The 14,459-nt window shown below is 44.0% G+C and overlaps 2 protein-coding genes across 3 annotated transcripts in view; one reads left to right on the top strand and one right to left on the bottom strand.

Moving 5' to 3' along the window:
- The window catches only part of aff4 (AF4/FMR2 family, member 4), a 35,222-nt gene extending 25,148 nt beyond the window's left edge, over positions 1-10,074 (bottom strand). Inside the window, exons 1-2 of one of the 2 annotated variants that reach the window (XM_079566258.1) lie at positions 9,780-10,074; positions 1,581-1,632 (exon numbers count right to left, since the gene is read on the bottom strand). The gene's annotated coding sequence lies outside the window, so the exon portion shown is untranslated. The remainder of the gene's footprint in view (positions 1-1,580; positions 1,633-9,779) is intronic. The other variant, XM_079566257.1, reaches the window with a different exon arrangement.
- A 540-nt stretch (positions 10,075-10,614) lies between these two features.
- Positions 10,615-14,454, top strand: LOC306970788 (dynein axonemal heavy chain 17-like; the record flags this gene model as incomplete). The annotated part of the gene is made up of 2 exons (XM_079566818.1): positions 10,615-12,744; positions 12,952-14,454. The coding sequence occupies 2 exons, from the start codon at positions 10,615-10,617 to the stop codon at positions 14,332-14,334; spliced, it is 3,513 nt and encodes a 1,170-aa protein (XP_079422944.1). The 3' UTR covers positions 14,335-14,454.
- Positions 14,455-14,459: the final 5 nt, after the last annotated feature.

Genomic DNA, 14,459 nt, shown 5'->3' with positions numbered 1-14,459 from the left:
GAAAGTTTGGACTTTTGCACTATGAGAGGCGGAAACTGAAACAGCTACCAAGTAATTACAAACTACTGGTTCACTTGTGGTATACCAGTTAAATCAACTGCAACAGTCTCTTCAAACTTCGCAAATCACACTCGAAAATGCAGCCGGTCATCCAAGCGGAAAAGGCAAGAGGCTGTGAAAGCGGAGCACAGTTTGTCCCCGCATTAATCATCGCATCTGTGTCTTTCTAACAAAACAACCAGGTTACGCCGAGGAGCGGAAGCGCCGATACTCATCTCCACAACAATGACATGCAACACTATCCAGTCCCAGCATCATTTTATGACTTACCTAAATGACTACTCCACACTGAAGGGAGTGACATGTACATATACCTAATGACAGGGCTCATATAGTGTTTGACTGTGTCCGATACACATTTACTGGCTCAACTGCACAAGTCACTCAAAACCAGAACAAACCAGCTTTTGCCTCACCCTCACCGTCAGGTCATTTGAAGACGAGGAGGAGATGGGAGTTCAAGGAACCACTTAAGGACACATTATGGAAGCTATTACTTACTTGGATACCCTACAGTTCACCTGCACGGCTTATATAGAAGCAGATGAGTAAAGCAGCAAGCTTCCAAGGTGGCACACACATTTGAAAAGCTGTAATACGGAACACTAAAAAGAAATGTCTTTGAGGTATCGGAACAAGACACAAAGTTTTATATTTCTTTGTTATATGCTACACAACTATATAATGTATAAATGCTGATCGACAAGGAACATTGCTATTATGTTAGTCACTGCCCTATAGCGTTGTAATCAAATGTTACAAGAATGCAAGTTTGACCTGCCCTACTTCCTTCCTAATATGTAAAAAATACAATGTTTGAGCCCAATCCTCTAGAGCGCAGAGATCAAGCTAAGTGTACTGTATCTCATGACACATTTCTTTCTCATTATCTTTGGGGCCTTCCTGCCAAAACCAAGCAAAAACACGTGCAGACAATGACAACGTGCCACATAAGATGACCGCAGCTTCGCCAGGTGCCGACCACAAGTGGCATTGATCCAATCAGAACAAACTGACGGTAATAATTGGTTCAAAGATGTGACCCACAAAGATGTTCTCTCGCACCTTCACGCTCACCACACGCAGACAAAAGAGTAACCCGGCCAGGCTCTGGGGACAAGCCGAGGAGGGCCAATTAAGGCAATTTGATAATTAGGTCAACAACGCTGGGGGTTCCATTATATTCGAACAGGTTTCTGGATGGGTCAACGCGATGGGAACCAAACACATTAATAGCACTGCTGAAATGGTTAGTATGGTGCTGGGGATGTGAAGAGCAAACAAGCAAGACTTAGTGCACTGTGCAAATGTAAACATATCAAATTAACATTAGAGGGAAAACAATGATTTGCAAAAATAATATACAACATCAGATTTGTTTCAGAATATGTAGCAGGTTATACAATGTTATTGCTTAAAAGGACAAAGGATCATCACCATCTTACACTTTGTTTTAAATCGAAAACAGCTGAAAGAAAAAAAGCCAGCAGTTTCACTTTCTGATTTTCACACAATCTCACCGTAAGCCCCTCCTCCTACTCCACCATCCTCTTGCTCCCCTTCGCTCCGCAACTGTTTCAATGAAAAGAAAAGAAAACAATAATAATTCATGCTGCTCCGTGTGGCTGCAGTGCAACTATGACAAGTGTTTTTTTACTTTGCATTAAGCTTAGCAAGAGATGGAGAGATGAGGAAAGCATTTTCTAGAAACGAGTGGGTCAAAAACACAGCACCACATACGTTCATGATGAGCGAACAACATTGTAACATGGTAAAAACTAGTAACCCTCCTTTAATATTTGCAGACTGAACTGCAACCGCTGAAAATCCGGTTTTGATTCGATTGCGATTAACGGCATCCACCAAGGCCCTACTCCTGATCTCGCAGTGAAAATAAACGGGGCCAATGTTCGCCGATCAGTCAACATTTTGTATGAGGAATGTAGGCGACACAACTGGGGAAAAAAAGATGCACTGATTGTAGTAAGATGCATTTTGAATGTTTTGAAGGAATGCGGGGCCTCTATATATCCCAGCGTGTCTTTAGCTTAGCCGCCATTAGCATATGAAAACAGGGCTTAGTGTCCCTTGATTGGCATGTTCTCTAAACAACTGCTTATGGCTATTCAGTGGTGGAGGTCTGCAGCGTTTGAACGAGCTCACAGCCAGGAATGCCTCCACTCAGCAGGTCAGCTTTATCCGTGTCCGGGGGAGGGCTTCGAGCATTTATCAATCAGGCCCCGGGGCTGTGTGACTCCTTTACTTTCAGAAACTAATCAATCATATTAATTGACTTTTCCAGACGCATAAGTGACTGCATCAAACCAATTTACACAGAGAGGCTTCTGGTTAAAACACATGATGAAAAGATGAAATTAGATAGATATATAGCTAGCTAAATGTTAAGTTTTAGCAGTAGCTTAAACTTAACAAGACTTCTATTTTTGAAGCCTCAGTATTTACAATGAAATATTCAATATCCTTAATGTATTTTATATGACTTTCTTTTATAGAATTAACAATTATTACCCTATTTAACAGGAACAAAAAGCTAGCATATTAGCTAATATTTGATATAAGACTAATATGGGTTGTGGAGCACACTTCACTTAAAGCAGCACTAAGCAACTTGTTTACCTTAACAAATTCTTTTCATAGTCCCTCTGGGGGTACTACAAGTGTTAATGGGATGACTGGGGGGTGTTTCATCTCCCCCGGTGTCTCTGGCCAGAAAACCACAATTGCAACTTTGTTGCATACAGGTCGGAGGCGCAATACACACTAATGGAATCACAAAGAAGAAGCTAACAGGTTAACAACCAAAGCTAATTGCGGGCTAGCACCACTTAAACAGTATTTACAGCAAGTTTGAGTGAAAAAAATCATCTCCATTGTGTAATTGGATGAACAATATCCCTCTCTCCCTTTGTCTTTTCTGTCAGCGTAATATTTACTCCCACGGACAATTAATGAGTAAAAAAACATGCTACAACACCTGAAGTCGAGCTAATGGCCTCTAGGGGAATGAGTGACTTAGTACTGCTTTAAACAGGAAAATACTACAACATAAAATGTAGCAAGTGAAGTAAAAGGTGTATTGGCATTTCAAATACTTTTAAAAGAACGGCAGGAATAATAGTGCACCTTTAAGTTCAAGGTGCACTATTCGCAAGTTCAAAGTCTTCTCTTCCCAATTCTCGACAACCACCTGCCTCTTTGACTGAGTGAGCCGGCCCTTTCTAGTTTGACAATGTCTTTATGCAAATATACATACCTGAGAACATTGTCAAGTTGTAATGCACACAATAGCAATAAACAGTAAAGCGAGCTACGCAGTGCCTTATTCAAACGATAGACAAAGTGCAACTCTGAACTGATTGTTTGTTAGGCAAATGTTGTTATTGTAGGTGTGATGAATTATAATAGTAGTTTCTTACACTATTTACACAATTTCCCTCAAATGACTTTAGAAAAACATCGCCTTGTTAGCATTGGCCTGAAATAGAAAATTGATTGAGAAAACAACTGGGAAAAAACGCAGCCTTTCCTGGCGGGTCCACCTTCTCGTAAACGTGCTGCCCTTAACATCCCCGTGTAACACAATGTTCAGTTGGAGATTATTAAAGGAGCATGACACACAGCCGCTGGTGATGTTGGCTGCGATTCAGAAGGTCTCGATGCACACAGCGTTTGTCAACAGAGCGAGAGAGAGACTCCTGTTTGCATGATCCTGTTCAAACTTTGAGCCAAACTAGGCCGAGCAACTTGGACAATTTACACTCCTATTGCCAGACATGGGCGAGACTTTATTGAGTCGGCAGCTCTAATGCCACAAACAGTGCTCGTCAATCTTTAACGCAGAAACTGATTTGGTTCAGATGAAATTCCACCGAGCGGGAGTCCGTAAATGTCAAGTTAAACCAAGTTATGTGTATAAAAGTGCGTTTTCAGAAGAAGATAGCTTGGCATTTTTAAGGGTAGAACTTGGCCCTACATCACCAGAAAGAGCTCATGGCAAAAAAAAAAAGTTCGCTACGACTGAACGACATACCCCAGCACCTAGAGCTCCCTCAAAATGGTCAATAGCGCCTTCAAAGAATAACTTTATGGAAAAAAAAAATTAATCAATCAGTTACAGGAAATCTAACTTTTCCTAGTAAAAAAAAGTCTGAATGACAGCCTTTACTAACCATTGCCTAAGGCCCATAGTTGCCTGTATAGCCTAAAGTCACCTTTGACCCTAAAGGGTAAAGGGCTGCGGGAGATACGTAAATGAACTAATCAAGATTTATCTCTCTCTCTCAGTCTGAACAACATCCAGCAAAATTCAATAACAACAAGCGCTCTCTATATTCACCTATAAGGTATAACTTATCTATAAACTGCATCTTGAAGGGTCAAAAGCAAATGACTAATTTGCAAACTTCAAATCTTAAGCATATTTAGTCTGTAAGCCCTCAGTCATGAATAGTGCAGCCACCTCAAGCGATTTCATAACAGCGGCAGGTTGGAAGTGATAACAAACTAGTGAAACATTATCCCGCGTGGGGGAAGCTGGAGCTGCGATAGGACTTTTCCACATGTCTGATAGCTCAGAGGACAGCCGCGGCTAAATTTGACGATCCGCGGCGCTACAAATAGCTACCTGCTAACTATTACACTTAACCTCGAAATAAACTCCCAGCGCAGGCAGATTCACACAGACTGGCACCAACCACGTTCTTGGACAAGGACCAGACTGTGAATCATCAGCAGTACTTGCAGTCCGCGTACAGGACAAACAAAACTGAACAATTATGTGGCAGATCATTTGAATTGCCATGACCGGATAATTATATAAAAGTAAAAATAGTCTTTCTTTTAATGGAATACTATTGATATGGACAGCTTCTTTCAGCTTCATTCATTTAGGATTTTGCAATTCCACAGCTGTCACCTCCTTGTGATTTGACAAACTAATTGTGAAAAATTGTGAATCAATTGACCGAGTCAGACTGTTCTCATCTGTTGCCAAATATTGTGTACTTGTTACCGCACTGCCATTGTCATAATGTGTCAGAGGGTTCTAGAAAAAAAAAATCCTTTTGACGAAAACAACGGTGGAATGAAGTCATTTTGATTGCTCAAAATGCAGGATACGGAGATATATGAGTACTTTATCTGGCAAAACTATATTGGTAAGAGTAATTTGTCAATGCACACATTATTTGCACCACTTAGAAGAGCAATAGAACATATTGCGCATTTTCAGATGGACAATTGTGATTCAATTGCAATAAGTTATGCACTTTCAGACTGGCCTTAAGTAAATGGCAACCACTGTGCCAGACTGTGTTTTATGTAAGCCCGGCGGTGTATTAAAACTTAGCAAACTTCACCCTCCTCCTCCTCCATGTCACGACGATACAGCTCAAGGCTCAAACCTCCACGTCTTCAAAGGCACAGAACAGATGCAGCAGCGGGTCAGGGTCATAGTTTTCTGCTGCGTGATCAACAGCAACAGACGAGGCAAAATAGAAAAGCACAGACAGGCAAACTTTCCCTGCAAATCAAGCTGCTTTCAAACGGACGTCATTACAGGGGATGAGTCAGAAGAAACGCATCCAACGAATGGGGTTACTTTAAATACTAGCAACAGAGACACCTAAAGAAAATGACATCCTTTAGATAGTGAATCATTTGGAACTAATGCAAGCCACATGAATTCTGGATACAAGTATTGTCTTTGTTGTTGATGCACTTATCTGGTTTTGTCTGTCATTGTAGTGCAGGGAGGTATTATTTTAAATCCACTGATAATCATTATGTTGACCCGACCTATAATTACTCAAGTTCAGCAGTCAAGAGACTGGCAACGAGCCCTTTCTAAAATAACTAGCTGTCTGTCCCATTATATATTGTCCTGTGTTGAAACATTCAAATTCTTTTCAACTTGTAAATCAAAACACCAGGAGGAAAAATAATATAATTGATGGATAGTCACTATGCATCATGTGAAGGTACTGTATCTTAAAAGCATGCATATAATCTCAAAAATGAACTACAATGCCAATTTTCCTTAACCCTCTGAAACTTGAAACAGTTCGAAGTGTTTTGCTGTTTAACTACAGGTACAGCTTCAAATGTATTATATCCAGATATACAAACTCATCAAGTTCATACATAACTGCATAGTAACATGGCTCACTCAAACGCAATTTGTTCAAGAGCTGTGTCGCCATTTTTATTTATATTTTGCCTGTTCTTTGTCGACTTTACTGTCCCAATAGGGAAATGTGTCCACCCATCCTTCATCCGATGCCTCAGGGCAACGTGTCTGGACCAGTGGGTGACCACAGCGCATCTTGAGCTAAGCTCTTGGTTAGAGGAATCTGTTGTGCATGTTTTGGTTTGATGGGGGAAACAGGAGTGCCCGCATGAAACCAGCCCAGACGTAGGGAGAATGTGTAAACTCGGGACCTTCTAGTAAGGCTGGGTAACATTACATTTTTGAAACGAAAACTAAAATATAAATGTAATTATTATTAATTAAAGCAGTACTAAGTAACGTGTTTACCTTAATAAATCCTTTCCGTAGTCCCTCTGGGGGTAATACAAGTGTTAATGGGGTGATTGGGGGTCTTTCATCTCCTCCGGTGTCTCTGTCCAGAAACCATGCTTGCAGCTTTCCTGTACCGGGTCGGAGCCACCAATACACACTAATGGAATCACGAAGAAGAAGCTAACAGGCTAACGGGCAAAGCTAACTGCGGTCTGGCGTCACATAAACAGTATTTCCATTGTGTAATTGGGTTGTGGCACAAAGTACATTATCCCTCTCTCCCTTTGTCTTTTCTATCAGTGTAGTATTTACTCTCACGGACAATTATAATGAGTAAAAAACCGCAACATGCTACGACACCTGCAGTGGCGCTTGTGGCCTCTAGGGGCATGAGTTACTTAGTTCTGCTTTAAAATAAATGTGTATAATTCATTTGAATTGACACAACCATGTAACTTCCTTTTGATACCAATAGCACCTAAATTTTAACAGTACCCACTACACAGCCCTTGAAGCAAGTGCCACTGCTAGCCACTCAGCCACCGCTCTGCTGAAGAAATAGCCACCTGTTGGAAGACCCCTGCACAAGGTATGTTGTATTATAATAGAGGTGTAAGCAGTTTCTTTGCCAAGAGGGTTTGTTTGAGGTTACATTTATTGACTTAAATTCAGTCGATTCTTGCTTTGATTAATGGCCCGATGTAAAACTCGTTGCAAAACAAGAAGCTAGCAAAAACAGCAACGCCTGATACTTAAACATCATAACAGCAGTAACTTTATGGGAATCACTGAGTTTTTAATGAACTTAGACAAGGGCTACCTCGAACTGGGAGCGCAGCCCGACATTCTTGTACAATTACTTAACATCAGGACGGACGGCTCACTTCCAAAACATGCAGCTTGCAAAACCACACTGTTCTATACTGTGTGGAAGCCAAAGAAACTCGCTGCCCGCTGCCCACTCCTCCTCTGTAGGAAAAGGGACCAAGCCATTAAAACATCTTGTCTGAGGCCAAAGAGGAAACCGTTGCACTGAAACCACGACAAAAACCTAAACAGGAAGCAAAAGAAGTTTCACATCAGAGAAGCAAGAGAGGCAACAGATGTCTATCTGTCACATCGCTGTTTACTCGGACTGGACAATACACCAATAAATTCAGGCGAAAAAAGGTCAAGGCTTCAAAGTTTAAAAAACAAAGATACAAAAAAATCCCTAATCCTTAAAAACAAGATCGTTTATCAATTTGTTATAAGCAATAAAGAGAGGTGCTTGAATACTAGAACTGCACAGTATGTCACAAAATGATCATTAAGTGACGCAATATCACGCCGTACTTTGACACAATTTGAAGGAGCTTATGTCTATGACTTTCGTTTCAATTTAATAAAACGTGTTGGAAAAAATGGTTTATTAAAATATCACAACATTCAAAAGCGTTAGCAAATATGGCAAACAGATATAGAATTCCATTAGTTTTTTTAGTTTCAAGTTCTGTGCTGACCTAATTAAAATGGATTGTTTGGCCCACTACTAAAAGTGTGAGGATAATAATAACCTACCAATGTGCAGTCTTTGAGAAGGGTTTGCATAAAAACAACTCTCTACAGTCTCAAGTCGGAAGAAATACAGCTTTTAAAGCCCTAATCTAACTTACTAAGACGGATGAGCTCTTTAAAAACGTAGGAGCCATTTGTGGGCAGCCACAATGCCACAGCTAATTTAAATTGGAAAGTCATGTGAGGCACACACAAGTTCTTCTCAGGACATGACTTTTGACATTTCTGTTTTATTTTCATTTAACCTTAAGTGTTACAGAATAAAACAATTAAAACAGACGTGTCGCTTCCTTGTTTACATACAGAAAGGCATCGTAAGTTGTCTCCATTATGTCTTAAGCTTGCAACAATACGTCGTCTGTATGTAGTTCATCCAAGATATGCATCTATTGTGGCCACCTCTGCAAAACTTATGAGGCCAATGCAACAATCTCGAAGGCATCTTTGAACCCTGCCTACCACCGCTCATCGCAGCTGTGGCCTTTTACAACTACCTGCCATAAAGTTCACGACCCTGGCACCCCCTGGAAGAGCAAAGTGTCAAACTAGGTAAACAAACAGGGCTGTTCTTTTGTCCGACGGGGGTTTCCTGGTACATTTTTGCAAACATCACCTCCCCAATTTCTGTACGTGTTGAACTACTCCAGACTTATGATGGCTTTAGTGGCCCTTCCCCCCACCGTGGCGTGTAAAATGGCTTCCTAAAGCACATCAGCTGTCCTTTTCGCGAAGACCAAAAACGCTAGACACGGCAGGCTTCAGCTATCGTGTTGCTTTCCGTCTAAAGAGTAGCTTTTCTTCAAGCAAATTAGCAGGGTTTAGAGCTGACGGGGCTCCGGGCGGCACTGGCTGTAATTTGATACAACAAACGCAGGATGGGATTGTGCGGTTTATGCTGAACAAGAGGAAAAGTTTTGCCAGTCACAGTGAAACGGCGATGTGTGACTTAACCTTCAATCAATCAATCACTCTTTCATTTTGTAAGAAATCACTAAAGAAATTCTGATTCGATTTAAACGAGGATAGACATAATGTAAATGGGCTACTCTTCGATTTGAAAAAAATAAAAATAAAAAAATAAAAAAAAAAGTGCCAAATTGTCATGTCGTATTTTGGTAACAGTAAAAGTGCCGAGAGTTGTCAAACAGCAGCACCTAATTTCAAAGACATCCATAACAATGAAATAACTTGGGACGTGTGTCTGACAAAATGGCAAAAACAAACCGTAAACGTCATAGCTAGACAGCCAACATTACAGAAACAAACACATGATGTAAATCAGAACATCGCAAAAAAAATTATGTTTTTTTTAAATCTAAAGTACAACGCGAAATCTTTACACCGGATCTGTTTATTTTGTGTCATGATTCAGCGGGTATTTGTCACAGAAATCCACACAAATATGGATTTACTCTGCAGACCGCTGCTAACGCGATACCTAGCTCAGTCTACACGGTCTTCACCTTTGCTTAGCATTACGTTAGCAGCAGCTAGGCTAGCGGCTAGTTAGCACCAAATACAAATATAGCCCGGGTAATCAAAACATACATATGGCATGTCAGGTGACGCGAAACGCGGCGGATAACAAGATATACTGATCCGTAAAGTCCATCAACCTTACCTCTTGTCTTCTCTTTAGGCCCGAACCATTCTAGCTGTGGGAAAGCTCTTTTCTCTTTGTCTTAACCACTTCCACTTAGACGCAAAATGGACTCGGCAAAACGCTGTAACAGTTAAAAACACTAAGACCAAATGACGGTCTCCATGATTTCCCTATAATAAAACTGCGCGTCAAGTGAGAAACTAAATAAAGTCATTTTCTGTGTCGTTCATCTCATCATTCCAGGGCAGGATGAGTGATGGGTGAAGCTGCTAGCTGAGAGCAGTAGCCGCAGGTATCTCCACAGACAGCGTTGATGCATGGAGCAGCGGCGGCGCCTTCACTCTCCACTGGCGGTGTGGGAATTGACACGCTACAACAAAAAACACAATTAAAAAATGATCTCGTAAAATTATAGATCAGGACTGGAGAGTGGTGAATGGATACGCAACGCGAGGGGGGAGGCAGAGATGTTTCATTTATTGAGAACTTGATGACGGAAAGGTTGAGAACGGTGTAATGGGAGCACGCATTACAATAAATACTCACCAGCAAAAAGACAAAACACACCATTTAAAAATACTTTGGAGTATTGAAGTATTTTGGGGTTAATGAAAATAAAAATCCTCCAGTTTTGTTAAATATAAAGCGTTCACACCATTCAGACTGTACAAAGCATAACTCGTGTTAATTCCTACGCGTACCTGAAGGTAGCAGTACCATGACGCACAGGTCTCTTTACTGGACGTACAGTGGGAGAAGTGATAATCGTCATTAACGGTTTACCAACACCTTTCATCGCAATATTGGATTTTACAAAAACAAAAGCAAGAAAAAAGCGGAAAGGTCTGTTAAAATGGATCCCAAAGACGAGCGACTGGATCCTGTGATGAACTTTGCAGTCAAAAGTTTCCGCTTGAATCCAGATAAGTGGCAGCAAAGTGTTGTAGACGATGACAACTTGTTGATGCTTAACGGTTTTTTCACGAGCCCGGACCACGGCTGTTTGTTTATCGGTGAGCAGAGCATCGCGGAGAGAGATGAACCGCCCGAGACCGCAACGGGGGCAGATGCGGAGACGGCCCCGGAGGATGCGAGCGAGACCCCCGCCGCCCCACCTCCCGTGACTCCCCTCCGCTTCTCCCTCTGCTTCCCGCGGGACGTCACCTCCAAAGTGCTGTGCGTGAGCAAACCGAGCCGCGGCGAAGCACTGACCAAAGACAACGCCAAGAAACTGATCTTGGTGGAGGTCCCCGGGGATGCTGCGCTCAGCCTGGTCACGGCGCTCACGGAGGAGATCGCGCTTCCTTCGCTTGGCAATGGGGATAACTGCGTCGACTGGCCCGAGGGGATGCCCGAGGAGGTCTTGCGGTACATGGAGCTCCTGAAAAACCAAACTCTGGTTCTGAAGGCCCAAACGCAAGGACGCACCTTTCTCGCTCAGCCGGGTCTCGCCAAGGACGCCTCTGGCTTTGAAAAGGATTTGGATCCAAAACAGGACAAGGACCTTCAAACTGAGAACAACATTGAAGAGATTGCGCTCAGTAGCACCTGTCAGTCAGACCTGCTCCAAGCCTGCGACTGGACCATCATCGAGTGGGACGAACTTGTGGGTGAATTTCTGAAGCAGGATTCAGCTGAGCTTGTATTGGAACAAACGAGACCTCTACCAGAAGAGGAGTTCAACTTTTGGGAGAGCCGGCTCCAAAACCTGGTCTTCATCGACAAGCAGCTCAAGAGCCCCAAAGCGCAGCAGCTGGCAGCTACTGTTGAAAAGGCTCAAAGCGTGTACTCATCCACTCTGAAACAAATCTGCTCCAGTGTACAGAGAGCGTTAAAGGAGGCAGAGGATATAACCCACAACCTTCGACCCCTACAAAAACTCCTGGAACCCCTGACGACCTTGGAGTACTCCCAGCTCAAGGATCAAGTGTGGACCGTGATGGAGGAAGTCCGTTTGCTCTGGACTCGCTCACAATTTTACTGCAAACCTTGTCATGTTGTTGTTCTGCTCCAGGAGATCTCTAACCTCTTCATCGAGCTGAGTCGGTCCTTCTTGGGTCATGGTCAGGTGTTGAAGGGCCTTGTTTCGGAGCCTGCCCCAGTGTTTGAGTCAGTCTGTCTGTGTATCGAGACTCTAGAGAGGCTTAAAGAGTGCTTTAGGGGGTGTCGGGCAAAGCTGGAAGAAGAAGGCGGAAATGCACCAAAGTGGGATTTCCCATCTCTGCTCATTTTTGTCCACCTTGACAGTTTCCTGCAGCAACTGGAGAGAATCCGGGAGGTCTACCGTGTCACTTTGGACATGTCCTACCTGGATCATGCCATATTTTCTGGAATCAATGGCAAGAAGTGGACCGGGTTGATTGAGGAAATCTACAGCCACTTCCTGCATCAAGTGGCAGTTCTGTCCGAGAGCGAATGTGATGCCACCGACCCCGATGACCCGGTGTTTCCCGAGCTCTGGGCCCATTTCCACTCTCAAGTTCAGGACGTGGAAAGTCGCTTGGTGACGGTCTTCAGCCGAGCTTTAGAGACTCGCACCATCTCCACCTCCGTAGGGAAAATCCTGCAGATGTTCGGGCCACTCTTGAAGCGCCCTCTGATCCTGGAAAAGCTGCATCGTCACATCAGCTCGGTTTGGAACATGATACACAGAGAAGTAGACGAGACCGAGCTCATTGTCCAAAGCCAGATCCGGGTCTACAAACAGAGTCACGAACAGAACCAGATTTACAGCGGGTTCAGACCGAGTGAGGCTTCTCTGCTGACTTGGGCGAACCAGCTAGAAGAGAGGGCCCAGCATTCGTTTAATAACCACCTTCTGGTCAAGGCAGTTGAGGCGGGCGGAGCGCAACGAGTCGCTGACAAATGCCAGAGGCTGAAGGAGCTAATACAGGATTTCAGGGACTCCGTGAGGACCCAATGGACAACACGTCTGGAGAAGGACTGTGATTTCATTCTTCGCCAACCTGTGATTCAGCCACTGGTAACAAGATAATTGTCTCTATATATTTGTGTAAGCTCTTAATGCACTAATGTTTAATCAGATCAAACATTTTAGTTAGAGAATAGGTACCCAATCCTGATTTATAGACAGAATAAAGTCTCTGGGCTTAATTCAGGGGGTGATTGTATTGTATATATAGCAAGTTTCCCAAGAACATGAATAATCAAACATCATCTTTATTTACAGCAGACTGGCCTCCTAGACGTCCCCTGTGGCTCGAAACTGGAGGCTGTGCTGAGGGAGCTGCGGGTAGTCAACCAAACCAAAGACATGAGGCTCGGCCCTCAGGTCTCTCATCTGGTGAACTGCCGAGACGGCATCACAGAGACTCACCTGAGCTTGGGCTCTCTGCAGTCCTTTTATAACCAGGTGGTGCGCAGCATGGACCCGGTCGAGCAGCCGCTGATCCAGGCTCAACTCCAGGATCTCACACGCGGTCTGTCCGGACTCCAGAGCCGAACCTGGAGCTCTGATGGGCTGCACCTGGAAGTACAGAGGCAGAGGGACGAAGTTATGCGTTTTCACCAAATGATCACAGAGACACGCGCAAAAAACGCTGCCATCAAACAGATCACAGAGGGGTGGGGGCAAATTAAACTTTTGGAGTGTGAAGAAGATGGGCTGCTGAAGGGTGTAGCACAAGAGATCAACCAGGTTCAGCTATCCCAGGACAGTCAGGAGCTGCTGCGGTTCACTCAGGAGAATATGTCCCTCTACCAGACTGAGGAGACCGCGGAAGCCTGGCTGCTCTACCTGGATCACATTGATGACGTGGTTCAGTCCGGGTTGGTTCAGCTGCTGCAGTCAGCTCTGTCCTTCCTCACTGAGAGTATGAAGAGTCCTGAGCTGCCTCTGCTCAGTGTCACTCTGGTGCTGCAGCCCCAGGGAAGCCGCTTGTTGCCCTCTGACTTCTCTGCGGCGGGGGGCGTTCTGTCTGTGGAGCAACGCTTGTCCGGCATCGTGTCCCAGCTCTACGGCATCACTGACCTTGTGCGTAGGATCTCCACTCGCCGCGACTCAAACTACCAGCCCAGCCTGAAACAGAGCCCTGTGCTGAGAGCGCTGGAGCAGGAGGTCATGTCTGCAGCTCAGGAAGTATTTGCAAAAGCAGAACATTTGAGAGCGGAACTGGACCACAAGTACTCTCACCTGTGGACGAGGAAAAGGCAGGACGTGATGAGGGAGTTCTTGATGTACGGGCGCCAATTGGGCCCTGACGAGCAGGATGTGGAAGAGGCTCCTCCCAAACTGAAGGAGTTCCAAAGAGAGATCGAAAACCTCCAGAGCACTCGGAGCGCACTCAGTGCCATCGATGACATCACCGTGCTGCAGGGCTGGCTGCAGATCGACCTCAGACCTTTCAGAGATTCTTTGATGTCACTAACAGAAGAGTGGAAACACATGTTCACAGACCGGCTGCTGCAGACGGCGGCGGACTGCTTCCAGCAGGTGGCGCTAGAGAAAGAGAACCAGCCAGAGCCCAGCTTCCCTCTGTCTCAGACACTACTTTTACTGGAAACTACAGGAGTGGAGCTGCCCCCTTCACTGTCCAAAGACATCCACTGCTAGTACAAGCTAGATAAAACAAGCACTTCATTAAATTTTAAATGCATAACAGAAAGCCATTAGTTCATTCAATTAGTCAGTATTTTCAGGTGAAATTCATATTTTGTAAATCAAAATAAAATGGCTAC

The sequence above is a fragment of the Gobius niger genome (assembly GCF_951799975.1).
Source record: "Gobius niger genome assembly, chromosome: 11".
Lineage (NCBI taxonomy): Eukaryota > Metazoa > Chordata > Actinopteri > Gobiiformes > Gobiidae > Gobius > Gobius niger.
Note: the sequence above shows the minus strand (reverse complement) of the source record. Positions and strands in the feature narration are given on the sequence as shown.